At 36.5% G+C, this 19,314-nt stretch overlaps 1 protein-coding gene across 1 annotated transcript; it reads right to left on the bottom strand.

The window, feature by feature from the left end:
- Positions 1–2,819: 2,819 nt before the first annotated feature.
- Positions 2,820–18,979, bottom strand: LOC123778892 (olfactory receptor 6C6-like). The gene is made up of 2 exons (XM_045776547.2): positions 18,278–18,979; positions 2,820–3,056 (listed from the first exon to the last, which is right to left on the bottom strand). Exons 1-2 carry the CDS (start codon positions 18,977–18,979, stop codon positions 2,820–2,822), a joined length of 939 nt encoding a protein of 312 aa, XP_045632503.2.
- Between the last annotated feature and the right edge of the window lie 335 nt (positions 18,980–19,314).

The raw sequence follows: 19,314 nt of genomic DNA, 5'->3' as shown, positions 1-19,314 counted from the left end.
AATGACATACTAAGGATTTATACATTCTATCTCATTTAGCCTTTATGACACACCTATGGAACTTTATCTTCATTTCCAAATGAAGAACTAGGGTCGTTTGGTATTGTACCTTAGATATATTCATATAGCTATTACGAGTTCAATATAATCAGGGACTACCTAAAATTAAAGTCTATTCTCTTAAAGAAAGTACTACCTAGCCTATATTCAATTAGAAACACAGGCACAGAGATGGTAATTTCCTGCTTTTCATTTAATAGAGAATGAATAAACTGATGTAATAAGACAAAACATACAGAAATCTATATCTAGTTGCATAATAGAACTCCAATAGCCCTATTTAATCTAATTAAAAGTTGAGCTGATAAGTTCTGAAGCAATGATACAGTTTGGAGGACTCCGTTGCCTTCCATATGTCTGACTTACCTCTGATTTTCATACAGACTCACTAACACACAGAATGGCTGGAACATAAAAAAATATTAGCAGTTGACATTGTATCCAGGGAAACTCCGCCGTCCTGGACACATTTCCTCTCAGTGAACCGTTTTGCTTTCTACTGTTAATGTTTTTGTCTTAAATTTTCCATTTTACCTAGAGGGAATATGTTTCTTTGAGTACAGAGTGAGAAAGGAACAAATATATGAAGAAGAAAAAAATATCAGAAAGTGTTTTAAAACTGTCTGGTATGGTTTCTACACAGATTTTATGTAGCATAAGCTACTTATTGTTTGATGTGTTCTCTCTGCTGCTGGCTCACTGGGAATAATGCAGTGACTCAAAACTGCCAGAGCAGGACTGCACACAAAACACTAAGGAATATAAAACATCGTACAGATTAGTTTTGAATTTGAAAAGGAAGCTTGGGGGACAGTGTCCAATGAGACAGGAAACAAAAAAAAAGACAAGCAAACAACCACTGTAGGTGAAGTTTGCTTCCCTGAACATTATTTTTCAGAGATTAACAACCAAACACCTAGTTCCTAATGCATATCTCTACTGAATGCATATCTACCCCATGCCATTTTTTAAAAACCAATTATCTGCTACATAGTACCAAGTCCATCCTTTTTTTAATTTAAATTCAATTAGCCAACATGTAATACATCATTAGTTATTGATGTAATGTTCAATGATTCATTAGTTGCATATAACACCCAGGGCTCATCCCATCACATGCCCTCCTTAGTGTCCATCACCCAGTTATCCCATCCTCCCATCCACCCCCCTTCCACAAGACTGTTTGTTTCCCAGAGTTAAGAGCCATCAAAAAGCATGACTACCTACCATTTGTATTGACATGGATGGAACTAGAGGGTATTTTGCTATGTGAAATAAGTCAATCAGAGAAAGACAATGATCATATGGTTCCATTCTTTACTCCATATTTTTAATCTGCCTTCCATAAGAATGTTTAGTAGTATAATATTGCTTATACTGTAAACATTTTTTCCGTCCCACTCTATTGCTCACCAGCAGTGGCAGTTGAAGAGTTTCTTGTTTCATTTGATTAAAATTCTACTTTAAATGTCAAGTATAATATTAGGAATTAGTACCTTCCCTGACTAGACTATAATAATATAATCATGCCCAAATGATATAATGTGAGTGTAAAACACCAATAAAATTGTACAGGTCCTAAGTAAAGGTTATAGATATTTTCAGGATCCCACAGATTTAAATATGCATGAAATAAACACAACTTTTTGTCTCCTTGTTTTGTTTTTCAAAACTAGGTTATCATATTGGCTGTTATACCTCAAGACCTCAGGCAAATTACTCAGCCTTTCCAAGCATCACTTTGCACACCTGGAACAGAGATAATTAGTCTATGTTGCCATATAGCTGTGAAGATTAAGAACAATATTATTTAGGACATACATGGTTGAGCATATGGCACAGAATAATTATGCTCTATAGAAGAGATATTATTATTTATGAAATTCCTATCCAACACTCATGTGGCATAGGTGTAATGGTGACTGCCTATATCTTCATCTCTTACATATTTACACAAATAATACAGATATGGGGTGTCTTGTGGCTCAGTTGGTTAAGTGTCTGACTTTAGCTCAGGTGATGATCTTAGAGTCCTGGAATTGAGCCCTGTATCAGGCTCCCCACTCAGCCGGGAGTCTGCTTGTCCCTCTCTGTCTGACCCTCCCCTTCCCCCTGCTCATGCTCTCTCTCTCTCTCAAATAAATAATTAAAATCTTTAAAAAATAATAACAATATAGTTAAACAAGGGAAGTACAGAAAAAAGACATAACACGTGCCCTAAGCATAACCAGAAAGAAAAAGTTGTGTGACTTTTAAATAATTTATAAGCTGTAAAATAAACACACAACTGAATGTGAAGAACTGGGCAGATATGCAGCTGGTGTGCACAAAATATGGTTGTTAGGTAGTTTATTTCATATTTTTTATAGCTTTAAAATGAAATGTAAGAAAAAGAAAGAAAATGTGATATTAGTAACAGAACATAAGATTTAAGAATAAATCCATGAAAAGAATGTTTACTCAAGTCTTTACAGTAAAAATAAGTATTTTTATTATTTGGAACAATCAGGAAAATGATTTTTGTTTATAGCCACTAATGTTCTATTTGGTACTGTAAACCAATGAGGAAATGGAACCCAAAGAGGGTTTGAAAGAAAGATGCAACAAGTTACTTTTTGGTTTAAAAGAAACCTTAAGGAAATGAACACACCATTGCAAGTACCTGGGAGATGGCTATTGGAAGACACTCTAGACGTTGAAATTTTATTTGTCCTTTGTTGGGTCTTCACCATGACATCCATTCGTGTTCATACATACTTTCATTTGTTTCTAGAAAACAGTACTTTATGAAGCAAGTTTTTGAAAGCTTGTTTTACTTGCTGGTTCCTCAGGGTATAAATAAAAGGGTTCAGCATGGGGGCAATTGAGGTGTTGAGAATAGCTACTCCTTTGGTCAGTGATGCTCTTTCATTTGCTGAAGGCTTGACGTACATGAATATACAGCTCCCATAAGAGATGGAAATGACAATCAAGTGAGAGGAACACGTGGAGAAAGCCTTTTTCCTCTGACCAGCAGACGGGGTTTTCAGAATGGTGCTAAGGATGCACAGGTAGGAAAGAATCACCAAGGCCAAAGTGAAGAGCAGAGTAACAAACGCAAAGTAAAAGCCAATCATCTCTAAAAGCCATGTATCCGAGCACGAGAGTCGTAAAATGGGGAAATAGTCACAAGAGAAATGATTTTCAGTAGCACTGTTTATTGAAAATAGTGTTCTTTCCCATTGTATTTTCTTATCTCCTTTTCATAGATTAATTGACAGTATGATCATAGGTTTTTCTTGGTTCTGTAATCTGTTCTATTGATCTATGTGTCTATCTTTGTGCAAGAATCATACAGTTTTGATAACTATACATTTGTAGTATAACTTGAAATCTGAGATTGGGATATCTCCAGTTTAGTTGTTCTTTCTCAGGATTGCTTTCGTTATTTGGGGTCTTCTTTGGTTCCATACATATTTTAGGATTATTTGTTCTTATGAAAAATTCTATTTGTTTTTTATAGGGATTGCTCACTAAGGTCTCAGGCCATTGAACCAGGTTTTTCCAGGGTTTGGAGACTTGAAATGGGGTTATGTGCCTGAGATAGAAATGCATTTGCACAGTGGGTGAGCCTGGAGTGTGGATGAAGACCAGGGAGACAAGAGTGATTGACTGCTTTTCCCTGAGCGTGCACTGAGGAGTGGGGACTCTTGCTTTTGACTCCCGGACTGGAGACTGGGAGGCTGCAATTTTCATTCTCATCCCCTGAAGAGGCAGGGAAAGCCCTCAGGGAACAGAAGCCTACAGGAGCAATCAGAGCAGATTACTTAACCTGGTGCCCTGGCAAAAGTGGTGCAGCACACCCCCCTCAAGGGAGCAAAGACACTGGAGAATCAGTGCAGCAGACCCTTCCCCAGAAAATCAGCAAAAATATCTGACTAAGGCCAAGTTTACAGATCATAGGGAGTTGCAAATCTACAGTGCTAGGGAGAACAGTATATAGAATTCATGGTTTTTTTCCCCATGATTCTTTAGTCTTTCAATTTTAGTATTTTCCTGTTCAACCAATTTCTTATGTTATCAACTTTTTTAAAAAATAGTTTTAATTTTCATTTTTACACGTAAATTCTATCCTTTCATTGCATTTATTTATGTATATTTATATTTTTTCCTTACAATTTTGGGATGCAGTTTCTTCTACCAAACTAAAGTACACTCATGGTATATTGTATAGCCCTGCTCTGTTCACCCGTCTGTTTATAATGCTTCTTCTTCTTCTTTTTTTTTTTTTGTATTTTTATTTTTACAATTACATTTTATCCTTTCAATGTATTTAATTTTATTTTTGTACATTTATAAGTTTTCTTTCATTACAATATTAGGATCTAGCTTCAACAAAGCATAGAAATAGTAAATATGTTAAAGTGGTAATTTGGGGATCCTTGCAATGTATTCCACAAAATAACCTTTTGGGACGACTGGGTGCCTCAGTCATTGTCTGCCTTCTGCTCAAGTCATGATCCCAGGGTCCTGGTATCAAGTCCTGCATTGTGCTCCTTGCTCATCAGGGAGCCTGCTTCTCCCTCTGCCTGCTACTCCCCCTGATGAGGTCGTGGAATATAGTGAGGTTCAGTGGGGTGGCGTCCTAAGCCGATGACCAAGAAAGAATTCTTGAAACGCCTTTGGTACAAAATTGGTGGTTTATTAAAGCACGGGGACAGGACCTCTGGGCAGAAAGTGCTGCTGCCCTGCGTTGTGAGGGGCAGCTGATTATACACCATGGTTGGGGGAGGTGAGGAAAAGGGGAGGCTGAGAAAGCACTTTCATATGTTAAAGAAGACTCGCAGGACACCGGAGGCCTTGCTATTGTCAAGTTAACGTTGTTGATCCCTGTAGAAGGTGTTAATAGTAAGACAGTTGGGAGATCCCAGGAGAATGTTACTTTCCTCCTACCACTTGTCCTTGTCAATGGCCTTCAGGTTTAAATGAAATCCATTTTATTTACATTTCCTTCTGCCTCAGCCTCCCTCAATTTTATGGAGGGGATGGTAGTGTTAGGGCTCCAGGAAACTGAATTATGGGTCTCTGGAAGTTAGGCTATTGTTAAGAAAGCTTCTTCCTTGTAAATCACTAGGACAGGTGTCAACTGACAGACTCAGGTCTTGAAGGATTGTGATCTCTGTCAGTTAACCATTTGTTTTTTTCCTTTCTTTAGTTTTAGGGCAGCCAGGAGTGCCTAGGAATGTTGAATACATGAGGGGGGTGGCAGGGTGTCAGTTTCTGCTTTGTCCTCAGTTGCCTTCATTCCCTCATCACCCCTGCTTGTGCTCTCTCTCTCTTTGACAAATAAATAAATAAAATGTTAAAAACAAAACCAAAAAATAACATTTTGCATGTGAGAAAGATAAAAATATATTTATTGACACATACAGAACATACTTACTTTCTGATATGTCTAATAATTTCAGACAGAAATATAATCCCAGATTTTCTTAATTTACTTAAAATGTGAGAGGCAATGCCTCCGTAAGCTACTTTTGGAGGCTTTTTGTCAGGAGTTACTCTTCCCTCTTAGGTAAAATCCGCTCACACAGAGAAAATGCAGGCTTGATTACATACAAGTTTTCTACAGCCTCTCCTTTAAGTAAAGGAATTTTTCTTTATCTCTTTTATATTTCCATATAAACATAAACATTGTTCTAACCTAAACTTTAAAAAGCTGCTATTGTAACCCTGAGAGTGTTTTAACTAAATTTCAGTCTTCACTCAGGAGATAATTTATTCTCAATTCCTTTAGGGTACATTTAATACAGAGATGAGCTCCAACCCTTCATTGAGAGTAGCACTCGGGTTTTATTCATGTATACATCCCTATCAGCACAAAGAAGAATTAATGAATCAAGAAATAATTGTAATATTTTAAAAAATCAGAAGGGTATTTGAAACCCAGTTTTTAATTTTTTAGTGTTAAGTTATATAGACTTTATGCCATGAGAAATAAGTGTCAGAAAATCAATTATCAAAATCAGTGGTGCTGGGAATGGCCAGCAATCCCTGTACTGACGGATGAAAGATGACTCCAAACTTCCTCGTGAAAGAGAGGACAAGGCAACAGGGTCAACGCTCAGAGGCGAGGACCCTTTGCTCTTCCTTGTTCCCGCTTTTATTGGTCCCTCAGGATAATCACAAATCCTTTATCATTGTTCCTCACGCACATGATGTTGACACGGGGTCTTACTGAAACTGGGAGGATCTGTTTATGGGAGAGATGCGACATGCTAATTTGGGCGTGCTCTACGAGTTCTGCTAAACATAGCCTAAGGGACAATGCCTACCTCTTAAATCACAGGGCGATTGTTTGCGCTGAGAAAGTATCCAAGGCAACTCCCCGCGGCATTCCAAAGGCAGAGTGGTCATGCAGGCCTGGGCATTCCAAAGGCCTACACCCTTCTTGGAGGACTTCCCCGCCTTTGCCTGCCTCTTTGCTACATTTTAGCAAGCCAGGCATTAGGGCTGACTTCATGCTCCACGTTAACCGCAGCACAGTGGTACGGAATGACAGATGGAATGGCCCTTATGTTTCTAACTGATCCTCCATTTGCCCTCAAATCTCCAGATTAGCCAGCATTAAATATTTATAGTATATTCTATCAGAAATTTCATTCACAAACACAGTCAAATTCACACACTCGGAGAGCGAATTTTTTAAATACAATAATGCAATTTTACAACAGAAATATTTGGCAATTTTTCTTTTTCTTTTTTCAGTTAACAATATGTAATAGGTATCATTCCTTGTCAACTTATACAGCTGGGACTCATCCTTTTAACTTCGAATAATTTAATAATTTCATTATTTGTTAAGATTCAGGGAATTAGCTTGCTACCAATGTCACATCATTACCTAAAACGCTAAGTCCATTTTTATGCATCCATTTGCATACATGCAACTACTAGAATAAAATATATATATGAGCATCACATTTTGATAGATACTTCAAAATTTCCTTCCTACAACAAAGATAAACACTTTCCATTGCATCCTAGCCATCACAGATGTTAGAAACCATTTCCACATTTTATAAACAGAGAGACAAAAATGAAGCCACAATTCACACAATGAATTACCATAAAGACCCAATCACAGTCCCTAGATTTTGAGGTTAAAGAGACCCAATAACTTTGTAAAGTTGCAAAATTTATTCAACTCACAAAATCTATTCAACCTTTCTATCAATTTCTCTACTCATGAAATGAGAGCGCTAGTACTCTTAACTCATAGGATATTGTAAAGATTAAGTGAAATCATGAATGAAAGTCATTCACTCTCACATATGTTCTTTTCCCTACTGGAAGTGGTTTCTTTGGCATCCTAATTCACTTCTAATCATTCATCAATACTAATTTATTTGTTTGTTTTGTATTGAGTATAACTGACATATAACTATTAGTCACATTATTTACATTGTTATATTAGTTTCAGGTGGAAAGCATAATGAATTGACAAGTTTATACATTATGCTATGTTCACCACAAGTGTAGCTATGATCTGGTACCTTAGAATGCTATTACAACAGCAGCGACTATATTCCTTACACCATAGGTCATATTCCTGTGACTCATTTATTCAATAACTGGAAGCCTGTACCTCTCACTCCTCTTCTGCCATTTTGTACCCCCCTCCCCTCTGGCAACCACATGTTTGTTGTCTGGATTTATGGTCTATTTCTGCTTTTTGTCTGTTTGTTTATTCATTTGTTTTTGTTAATGTTAGTTAAGTTTTACTCTTTAATGAAGCCTTCTTGATTCCTTGGTTTTCTCAAACTTATGTAATTCCCTGTGTTACATCTTCATAGTAGTAATTGTATTTTACTTGTTAATGAGTGTCATCCTTGCTAGAGTAAGTTTCATGTTACAAATGTGGATATTTAAGCTTCAGCTTGAATTCAACAAATGAGGTTTAGAGGGAACATACTTCAACTTAATAAAGGCCATTTATGAAAAACCAACAGCTAATATCATCCTAAGGGGGGGGCGGATTGAGAGTTTTTCCTGTACAGTCAGGAACAAGAAAGGATGTCCACTCTCACCACTGTTATTTAACAGAGTACTGGAAGTCCTGGCCACAGGAATCAGACAACAAAGAGAAATAAAAGGAATTGAAATCTGAAAGGAAGAAGTAAAAGTTTCTTGTCTATTCGCAGATTACATGATACTCTATGTAGAAAACGTGAAAGACTCCACCAAAAACTTCCTAGAACTGATAACACAAATTCAGTAAAGTCTCAGATCAAAAAAAAAAAAAAAAATCAATGTCCAAAATTCTGTTGCATTTCTATATATCAATAATGAAGCAGCAGAAAGAGAGATCAAGGGATCAGTCCCAGTTATAATTGCTCCAAAAATTATAAGGCTCCTGGGAATAAAACTAACCAAAGAGATGAAAGAACTATTTTCTGAAAATTATAAAACACTGATAACAGAAATGAAAAAACAAATGGAAAACATTCTATACTCATGGATTGGAAGAGCAAATATTGTTAATATGTCCATACTACCAAAAGCAATCTACATATTTAAAGCAATCCTTATCGGAATACCAACAACATTCACAGAGGTATAACAAACAATCCTAAAATTTGTATGAAGCCACAAGAGACTCTGAACAGCCAAAGCAACCCTGGAAAAGAAAAGCAAGGCTTGAAGCATCACAATTCGGCTTCAAGTTCCATTACCAAGTGGTAGTGAACAAAAAAGTATGGTACTGGCACAAAAATAGACACACAGATCAATGGGACAGAATAGAAAACCCAGAAATGAACCCACAAATATATTGCCAAACTAATCTTTGACAAAGCAGGAAAGAATATCCAATAGGAAAAAGATATTCTCTTCAACAAATTATGTTGGACAGCAACATGAAAACAATGAAACTGGACCACTTTCTCACACAACACACAAGAATAAATTCAAAATGGATTAAAGACCTAAATGTGAGACCTGAAACCATAAATGTTCTAGAAGCTAGCACAGGCAGTAAGCTCTTTGACTTGGCAATAGAAACTTTTTTATAGATATATCTACTGAGGCAAGGGAAACAAAAGAAAAAATAAAGTATTGGGACTACACCAAAATAAAAAGCTTCTGCACAACAGAGGAAACAGTCAAAAAAAAAACTTAAAGGCAATCTATTGAATGGAAGAAGATATTTGCAAATATCATATCTGATAGAGGGTTAGTATACAAAATATATAAAAAATGTATAAAACTCAACCTCCTGAAAGTGAGTAATCCAATAAAATATGGACAGAAGACATCAATTCTCAACATTTGCTGCAACATGGACGTGACTGGAGGAGATAATGCTAAGTGAAATAAGTCAAGCAGAGAAAGACAATTATCACATGGTTTCACTCATTTATGGAACATAAAAAGTAGGAAGATCGATAGGAGAAGGAAGGGAAGAATGAAGGGGGGGTAAACAGAAGGGGGAATGAACCATGAGAGACTATGGACTCTGGGAAACAAACTGAGGGCTTCGGGGTGGGGGGGAATGGGATAGGCTGGTGATGGGTATTAAGGAGGGCATGTATTGCATGGTGCACTGGGTGTTATACGCAAGTCATGAATCATGGAACTTTACATCAAAAACTAGGGATGTACTGTATGGTGACTAACATAATATAATTTAAAAAATTATTATTAAAAAATAAATAAAAATAGGGGCGCCTGGGCGGCACAGCAGTTAAGCGTCTGCCTTCGGCTCAGGGCGTGATCCCGGCATTCTGGGATGGAGCCCCACATCAGGCTCCTCCGCTATGAGCCTGCTTCTCCCTCTCCCACTCCCCCTGCTTGTGTTCCCTCTCTCGCTAGCTGTCTCTCTCTGTCTAATAAATAAATAAAATCTTTTAAAAAATAAATAAATAAAAATAAAAATAAATTAATTAAAAAAACTGAATAGACACTTTTCCAAAGAAGACATCCAGATGGCTAACAGACAAATGAAAAGAAGTTCAATGTCAGTCATCATTAAGGAAATGCAAGTTGAAACTACAATGAGATATCACTTCATACCTGTCAGAATGGCTAAAATCAATAATAAAAGAAATAACAGGTGTTCACAAGGATGTGGAGAAAGGGATCCCTCTTGCACTTTTATGGGGAATGCAGAGTGGTGCAGCCACTCTGGAAACAGTATGGAGATTCCTCAAAATTTAAAAATAGAGCTACCCTGTGATCCAGCAACTGCAGTACTAAGTATTTACCAAAGAAGGCAAAAATACTAATTCAAAGGGACACATGCACCTCGATGTTTATAGCAGCATTAGCTACAACAGACAAATTACAGAGAGAATACAATGTTAAGTGAAAAAAGTCAGTCAGAGAAAGACAAACACCATATGATCTCACTCACAGGTGGAATCTAAGAAACAAAACAAACAAGCAAGGGGGAAAAAGAGAGAGCGGGCAAATCAAGAAACAGACTCTCAACTACAGAGAACAAACTAATGGTTACCAGAGGGCAGGTGGGTTGTGGATGGGTGAAACTTTGTGATGGGGATTAAAGAGTGCACTTGTTGTGTGATAAGCACCATGTGTTGTATGGAAGTTTTGAGTCTGTGTGTTGTACACATGAAACTAATATATTGCACTGTAAATTAACTAACTGGAATTTAAATAAAGAGTTTAAAAAGCAAAAAATAAATAAATACAAATAAAAAGAATTGATTGATTGATTAATGAATAAATGAACTGTTCTCCTTTTAGGATCTGGTATTCCCTGAGTAAAAATAATTTATTTTACAAGACCTTGTTGCAGTGGTCTTATTCTCCTTGGGACATTCTAGAGCTTAATATTTAGAGCTCTGCTAGCCTCATGGGGAATTACACTACTTTATTAATATTACAATTTATTATCCTACTTTTTTCACTTTTCTTCTTCTTTCTTTCAAGAGAAGCTCATCTATTCTACTTTGTAAAATGTAATTTTCAACCATGTTGCCAAAGGTATTGGAAATAACATGAGTGGATTACATGCATTTAAGCATTCATAATGTCAGGATCTGGACATAGTATCCTACATAGTGGGGGTAAATTGAACTCAAGAGGGTGCAAAATGAATCTCTTCTCTTCTTTTTTTTTTTTCTTTTTGAAGATTTATTTATTTAATTTAGAAAGGAAGAGGAAGAAAGAGCATAGGTGGGGGGAGGGGCAGAGGGGGAGAATCTTGGAGCGGTCTCCCCACTAAGGGCAGATCCCATGGGGATCAATCCCAGGAAGCATTGGATCATAACCTGAGCTAAAACCAAGAGTTGGATACTTAACTGACTGAGCCACCCTGGGGCCCTGCATCTCATCTCTTCTAAGTTGCCCCCCAATACTGATACTACACTTTGGGCACAGCCAGTGAAAAAAGCACTAATTTGCTATTTCTGAGACTCGTCTTTGGTTATTTTCAAAGTATCTGCATTGAACTGTCTGTTGCCAACTCAACATCACATAATACTTTCTCAGTTGTTCTCAGTGCTGTGGAGAAACTGGGATGCTATTTCTGAGAGTTCCCCTCCCTTTATTTTTCTAATTTAGGACTTGTCAGTGAGAGGACTTGGTGCAAAATTTGGAAGTCAGAAGGGAAGCAGAGGACATTGTTCTCCAGTTTGTAGCCAGGCTGGTGAATGAAAGCTAGATTCACGGTGGATTTTCAAAAGTATTTGAAAACTACCAACTTTATTACTAAGACTATTGGTAGATGCTTTCTCAGAAATAACTGAGAGTTGCTATGATTTTCCATTAAGCTTTCTTGAAGCATTCTCACAAGGCTTCAACATGAGATCTTTGGTGTTAGTTTCCTCAACATTCTCTCTGGTATTCAAACTTTTCCTTCCATAGCTATCTCTTTCATTATTTTTAAAAGCTATAATTCCTCCATTATCTCCTTTCTTTCCAGAGTGCTTACAGAAATCCTACTTTCACCTGAACCCTGACCAATATAGGATCCATGCTGTAAGAATTTGCAAATTTATGATTTCTTATAATTACAACATTTTGTGATTCCATATATAAGTGGCAGTATAGCCTTAAACCAAATATGCTGATTCATGAGAGGTTAGCAAAGACAGGCAGTAAGACAGTGTACTATTCCACAGCAACTCTTTGTGGGTATAAACCCCAAAAGATCAAGTGAGCTACTAGCACAAAGGAGAAAAGTAGGTTGAGTCTTGCAACATGCTCCATCAAAAAGGAGAGTGGAAGATGTTAATTAGCAGTTAGGATGAGATGCCCAAAGAGCAACAAAATGGGGAATAGTGTTCCTCTTCATGTATCCTTCTTACTTTCCTTGAAAGACAATTCCTGTAATTCTGTAATCCCAACTCCCATGGAGAATGGGAATGGAGCAGTAGAGTCACCGAGGCATAGGGGAATGACCTCCCTGCCCCCAATTAATTTTCCTTTGGCAGACACTTATTTCAGAAGGACATTATGGGAGGATACAGGCTTTTAGGGACTGGCATTTCAGAATATGGTGTGTACTTGATTATTACACTGACCAAAGCAAATGATTCAGTCTTGTGGAAAGATTTCTCAGAGAATAAGAACGCCAACATGTGGGAACTGAGGAGGGAAAGCTGGCTGAGATGAAAGGATGCCAGAGATTCTACATCTGCTAAATCAAATATGCTAAATTTAGATTTGACTAAATTGCATTAGCAAAAAAGAAAGAACTTAAGGATGTACACAATAAAATGGGTAAATCTCTAAAATATGTCTGAACAAGAGAAACCAGACTTCAACATTCACAATTTGTGATTCCTTTTATAAGAAATTCCAAAAAAAGCAAAAGTAATTTATGTGGCCAAGAGACATCTGTGTATATCTGAATCCAATAGCAGGCATGGAGACGAGAGGGAATGGCTCTGAAGAGGCCAAGGAGATTACTAAGTATGATGCAGATATTCTATATATGCTTTGTCAATTGTTGTCCAAATTTGTTGGATTAAAATGATTGCATTTGCTTTTATGTAAGGTATACGTAATACATTTGTTTACACTGACACAACTAGAATGTATCAGGAATTCTTAATTTATAAATGGCTTAAAATATGGAAAGATCCCCAAAGACAGCTTTAAATAAATCATACCTTGAATTTCTTTCAAGAGTCACTATCATTGGTATAATATAAGTGAATTTGACCAAAGTCTGGGGTTCAATTATTTCTACACAAAACAAAAATGGATAATATTTATAAATGTTATATGTTGCATTCAACTTCTTCCAAACTCCTATTCATGTTGATACTTTTTGACCCCTTCTTACAAATCAAAAAATGTCCTTAATGGCATCTAGAATGGTAAACCCTTTCCAGAAAATTTTCTATTTATTTTCCCCAGATCCATCAGAGGAATCAGTATCCATGGCATCTCTAGTCTTATGAATTGTATTTCCTAAATTATGTCTTGAAAGTCAGAATTACCCCTTAATCCGTGGGCTGCAGAATGGTGGTGTTAGCAGTCATAAAAACAACATTAATCGTGTTGTACATCTCCATCAGAGTTCTTGAATGGTCAGGTCATTGTCAATGAACAACAGTATTTTGAAAAGAACCTGTTACTGAGCAGTAATCTCAACAGTGAGCTTAAAATATTTATAAACCATGTTGTAAACGGAGGTGCTGTCATCCAGGCTCTGTTATTCCATTTACGGAGCCCCAGCAGAGCAGATTTAGCATAATTCTTAGGAGGCCTAGGTCTTTCAGAATGGGCAATGAGCATTGGCTCCAATTCAGAGTCACTAGCTGCCTTAGCCTTAACAGGAAAGTCAGCCTAGCCTTTGAAACTTTGAAGCCAGGCATTGGCTACTCTTCTCCAGCTATAAAAGTCCAAGATGGCATCTTTTTCCACTATAAGTCTTCTTCATCTACACTGAAAATCTGTTGTTTAGTGTAGCCACCTGCATTCATTATCTTGTCCACATTCTCTGGATAATTCACTTCAGCTACTCCATCAGTCCTTGCTGCTTCACCTGTACTTTTGTGTTATGGAGTTGGCTGCTTTCCTTAAGCCTCATGAACAAACCTCTGCTTGCTTCTGACTTTTCCTGTAGCTTCCTCACCTCTCTTAGGCTTCATTGAATGGAAGAGAATTAGGGCCTTGCTCTGGTTTAGGCTTTGGTTTAATGGAATATCGTGGCTCATTTGATCTTCTATCCAGTAGAATAAACCTTCTCCCTGTCGGCAAGAAGCCTGCTTCCCTTCCTTACCACTCGCACGTTCACTGGAATACCACATTTAATTTCCTCCGAGGCTTTTTCTTCATTTTGTTTTTTCTGTTTCTAAAGATTATTTATTTATTTGTTTGAGAGAGAGAGAGGGCAGGAGGGAGAGATGGAGAGCGAATCTGAAGCAGGCTCCACACTGAGCTGAGAGGCAGACACAGGGCTCAATCCCACAACCACAAGATCATGACCTGATCAGAAACCAAGAGTTGGATACTTAGCCTACTAAGCACCCAGTGTGCCCCAAAACTCTTTCTTTGTATTCACAACTTGGCTAACTGGTACAAAAGAACCAGGTTTTGGCCTATCTGGCTTTTTATATGCCTTCCTCATTAAGCTTAATCATTTCTAGTTTTTTATTTAAAGTGCAAAATGTGTGATTCTTCCTTTCCCTGGTACACTTACAGGTCCTATCGGGTCATTATTTAGTCCAATTTCAATATTGGCGTGTGTCAAGAAATAGGCCAGGAGAGAAGGAGAGAGAAGGGGGAACAGCTGGTCAGGGGAGCAGTCAGAACACACACAGCATTTGCTGATTATAGCTGCTGTCTTATATGGGCAGTGCTTATGGTGTCCCAAAACAATTACAATTGTAACATCAAAGATCACAATCACAGATCACCATAACAAGTATAATAATGATGAAAAAGCTTGAAATATTGCGAGAATTACCACAATGTGATACAGAGATGAGCAAATGCTATTGGAAATATGGCACCAATAGACTTGCTTGATGTAGGATTGTCACAACCCTTCAACTTATAGGAACACAGTTATGCATAGTGCAACCAAGCAAAGCACATTAAAATGAAAATGAATAAAATATATGGGTACCACATTTTGTTGATCCATTCATCACTAGAAGTTTAATTGGGATGTTTCTACTTTTTGACTCTTATGCATGGTGTGTCTATGAAAATGTGTGTTGAAGTTTTTGTGTGAACATATGTTGTCAATTCCTAGAAGTAGAATGTCTGGGTTATATGGTAACTCTATATTTACCATCTTGATGAGCTGCCAAACTTTTCCGAGTGGCTGCACATTTTACGTTCCCACCAACAGCGTATGAGGGTTCCAAATTCTGTACATCATGACTTGTTATCTGTACAACAGCACTTACTATTTTTTGTGATCTATGTAACTGTACTCACACAGGCAGACACACACACATGCACATACACATACTTAACTGTCCCTGTGGCTGTAACGTGGTATGTCACTGTGGTTTGGACTTACATTTTCCTAAATACTACTGTTCTTGAGCATCTTTTCATGTGCTTTTTCCTGTTTGCATATCTTCTATCGGTCCCTTTGCCTATACTTTTTTGGTTGATCTTTTTTATTGTTCAGTTCTAGGAGTTATTTTATGTAAATTTAACCATGGAGGTACAATATTCTATCCAAGAAAATAACAGAACTTAAAAAAATAAAGAAATCCTAAATAAATAAGAAGACATTTCATGTTATTTGATAGTAGACTTGACATTGTTTATTAAGATGGTAATAGTTCCCAAACTGATCCACAGATTCAATATAATCCTTATTAAATTTTCAACTGCTTTTTTCGCATAAATGAACAATGTGATCCTAAAATTCATATGTAATTGCAAGGGATCCTGAATAGCCAAAACAACATTGAAAAAGAGGAACAAAGTTGAAACAGCCATACTTTCCAATTTCAAAACTTAATATAAAGATACAGTGATCAAGAAAGACAGTGTGATACTGGCACATGAATGGAGCAACAGCTCAAAAGAATAGAACCGAGAGTCCCATAAGAGACCTGTACATTTATCATCAATTGATTTTTAACAAGGATTCCATGATTATTCAATGGGGAAAAAACAGTCTTTCAACAAATCATATTGTGATAACTATTTTTATGCAAAAGTTGACTTTAATCTCTACAGCAAATAATACACAAACATTAACTCAATAGAAACCAAAGACCTAAATGTAAGATATAAAACTATAAAGTTCTTAGAATAAACAGCAGGTATGCATCTTTGCAACGTTGTATTAAGCAATGGTGTTCTAAATATGCCACCAGAAGCACATGCAAAGAAAATTCTTTAAAAAATAGAAAAATTTGACTTCAATAAAATCAAAAGTCTTGTGACCAAAGGACACTATCAGGAAAGTGAAATGACAATGCAAAGAATGAGAAAAATTCTAACAAGCCAAATCTAAAAAGGGTCAAGTAATTTTTCAAGTGCTTATTGGAAAGTTTTGAGGGCCTTGAATACAATAATTGAACTTATTCCCTTGTAATTGCCTTGGAAAAGGACATGGTTAACAGTTTTGACTTAAGGGGTCTCTGGAAGGCTTAGCTGATAAAACTCAGGTCATGATCCCAGGACCCTGCATCTGTCTCCCTGCTCAGCAGGGAATCTTCTTCTCCCTCTCCTTCTGCTGCACTCTCACTCCCTCTCTCTCAAATAAATAAATAAAATCTTAAAAAAAAAAAAACACAGTGTTGACTTAAAATAGTAAAATAAATCAGAACACAAACCTGAGCTGAAATTGTTTTCTTCTCAGGGCTACATGGATAGGATTATAGCATAAAATACCTTAATGATTTCGTCACTCATATTTCTCTGATGGCATATTATATGCAATATGGAACTCATTATATTTCATGGATTTCTTTGGAGATCCATATTTATTATTTATTTATTTATTTATTTATTTATTTATTTATTTATTTATTTATTGTATCTGACAGTATACCAGTAACACTCTCTTCTTTAAAAGCATTAAAAGTATGAGTGAATATGTGCAGAAGTGGGCAGAAGGGAAGGCGAAGGGAGTCACAAATAATTATTTTAATATTATTTCAATGATCCCATATAACCAAATGTCCAACCATTGCTCTTTGTTTTCCTAAATATCTCTGGAACCACTTCCTGGAGCTTCAAATTCATTGACACTATTGCATTTCAACTCCCAAATAACTCCTTTAGTTTAAAATATTAGCCCTCTAATTAATCTCCCAGATTCCAACATCCAAAAACCTATTCTCAGTACATCTAACCTAGCAATTGTTATAAGGTAAAACCCTGCTCATATAGGTTTTTATATTAAAAAAGAAAACTCTCATAGGTACCACCTGCATTAGAATCACCTGCCATCCATGTTTCTATACTGGACTCCAGGTAAATTGAAAAGACATTTTAAGAATGAGAGCTTTGACTTGTTTTTTAATAAGCCAACCATGTATGTGATTCTTACTCACTCCAGATTTTCAGCTCAATAGACCTACCAAATAACATCCTCCTACATTTTAGAATATATCAGGTTTTTATGACTTGAAGCCTGCCTTTTTTTCTTGCCTTGTTGAAAACATTTGAACGACATTTGAAGAACTTCCTAGAGTCCCAGTGGTAGTGCATGTTGTTTTATTGATGTCTGTATAATTCTATAAAATTCTTATGATGAATATCTATTTAAAATCATTTTTTGAGGGGGTCAGTACCATGTTTTGTAGAGTCCAAAAATTTTCACATTTTTGTTGATAACCTAATAGATGACTCATCTTGTAGCACTGAAAGGAATTATGATCATAAAGAGAAGTGGAAAGGAAAAGATGCTCTGTGCTGAAGGGTTTGGTTAAAATATTGTGAGTTGAAAAAAATATTATGAGGTGAACTTCTTGAAGGACAGATTAAGGAAACTTATGAGTCAATATTTTTATTTACTTTTTTCTCCATCATTATAAAATTAAATTTTCATTTTTTTAAAAAAAGAGAAAATCTTTTGGAGTATGTCCTTGAAGGCTTGTTTCACTTGCTGGTTTCTGAGAGTGTAAATGAAAGGGTTTAATAAAGGGGCAACCGAGGTATAAATAACACTTACACCTTTGGATAGAGTCACCCTTTCCTTTGCTGTTGGCTTTAAGTAATTAAAGATAAAGCTACCATAAGTAAGGGAAACTACAATCATATGAGAAGAACAAGTAGAAAAAGCCTTTGTTCTTTTCTGAGCAGAGGGGATCTTTAGAATGGTCTTGATAATATATGTGTAAGAAAGAATCAGTAACAGCAACGTGACCAGGAGATTTACAAGAGATAAGACAAAGGAAAGCAATTCCAGGAAATGAGTGTCAGTGCAGGAAAGCTGCAGCACAGGGGAAGTGTCACACATGAAATGATCAATTACTCTGGAAGCACAGAAGTCCAGTGTCAGTCCAGAGGCCACTGGTGGAAACGAAAGCAGAAAGCCAACTGTCCATGAACTGAATAGAAGTTGGTAACACACTTTGTTGTTCATAATGATGGGGTAATGTAGGGGTTTGCAGATTGCTACATAACGGTCCAAAGACATGGCAGCCAGTAGGTAAAATTCTGTAATTTCTAATAAGAGGAAAAAGAATAACTGAGATGCACAGCTATTGTAGGAAATTATTTTGTTTTTAGTCACAATGCTTATCAGGAATCTGGGAATACAGACTGTTGTCAACGAAGCTTCCAAGAAAGAGAAATTTCGGAGGAAAAAATACATGGGAGTCTTGAGGCGGGGATCCAGCAAGGTAAGAAGGATGATGGATAAGTTCCCCGTCACACTCAACACATAGTTTAGAAAGAAAAATATGAAAATCACAATTTGCAATTGTGGGTTGTCAGTCAATCCTAGGAGAACGAACTCGATCTCTCTTGACTGATTCCTCATTTCAGACTTGAGTCTTATGAAATACACAGCAAAACAATTTCAGAATTGCAAATAAGAGGATTTTTACAAAAGCTACAGACAGAAAAAAGAAGTAGTTAGAAATGTAAAGAAGTTTAAAAAATTGATCCAATTTAATAGGATAGATGATAGTTAAAAGTATATCAACCTAGGTCACTCTAACTGATGGTTTCATTTAAGCAACAGTTATGATACTATGATATCAACAACTAGTTAACACTTCTTAATTTTATGATACTTAACTACTTAAAATTTCATAGCTACTTAACTACTTAAAGATACATAACTACTTAAGGTTATGATAACAACACTACTTA

This window comes from Ursus americanus, chromosome 25, assembly GCF_024610735.1.
Source record: "Ursus americanus isolate L20-20 chromosome 25, mUrsAme1.1.p, whole genome shotgun sequence".
Taxonomy (NCBI): domain Eukaryota; kingdom Metazoa; phylum Chordata; class Mammalia; order Carnivora; family Ursidae; genus Ursus; species Ursus americanus.
Note: the sequence above shows the minus strand (reverse complement) of the source record. Positions and strands in the feature narration are given on the sequence as shown.

Excerpts from the sequence above, each read along its gene's own strand:
- LOC123778892 (XM_045776547.2), bottom strand. The coding sequence starts at position 18,979 with ATGAGGAATCAGTCAAGAGAGATCGAGTTCGTTCTCCTAGGATTGACT. Across the intron at positions 3,057-18,277 it reads CTGCTCAGAAAAGAACAAAG|GCTTTCTCCACGTGTTCCTC; the intron begins GCTTTTTCTACT and ends CAGAGGAAAAAG.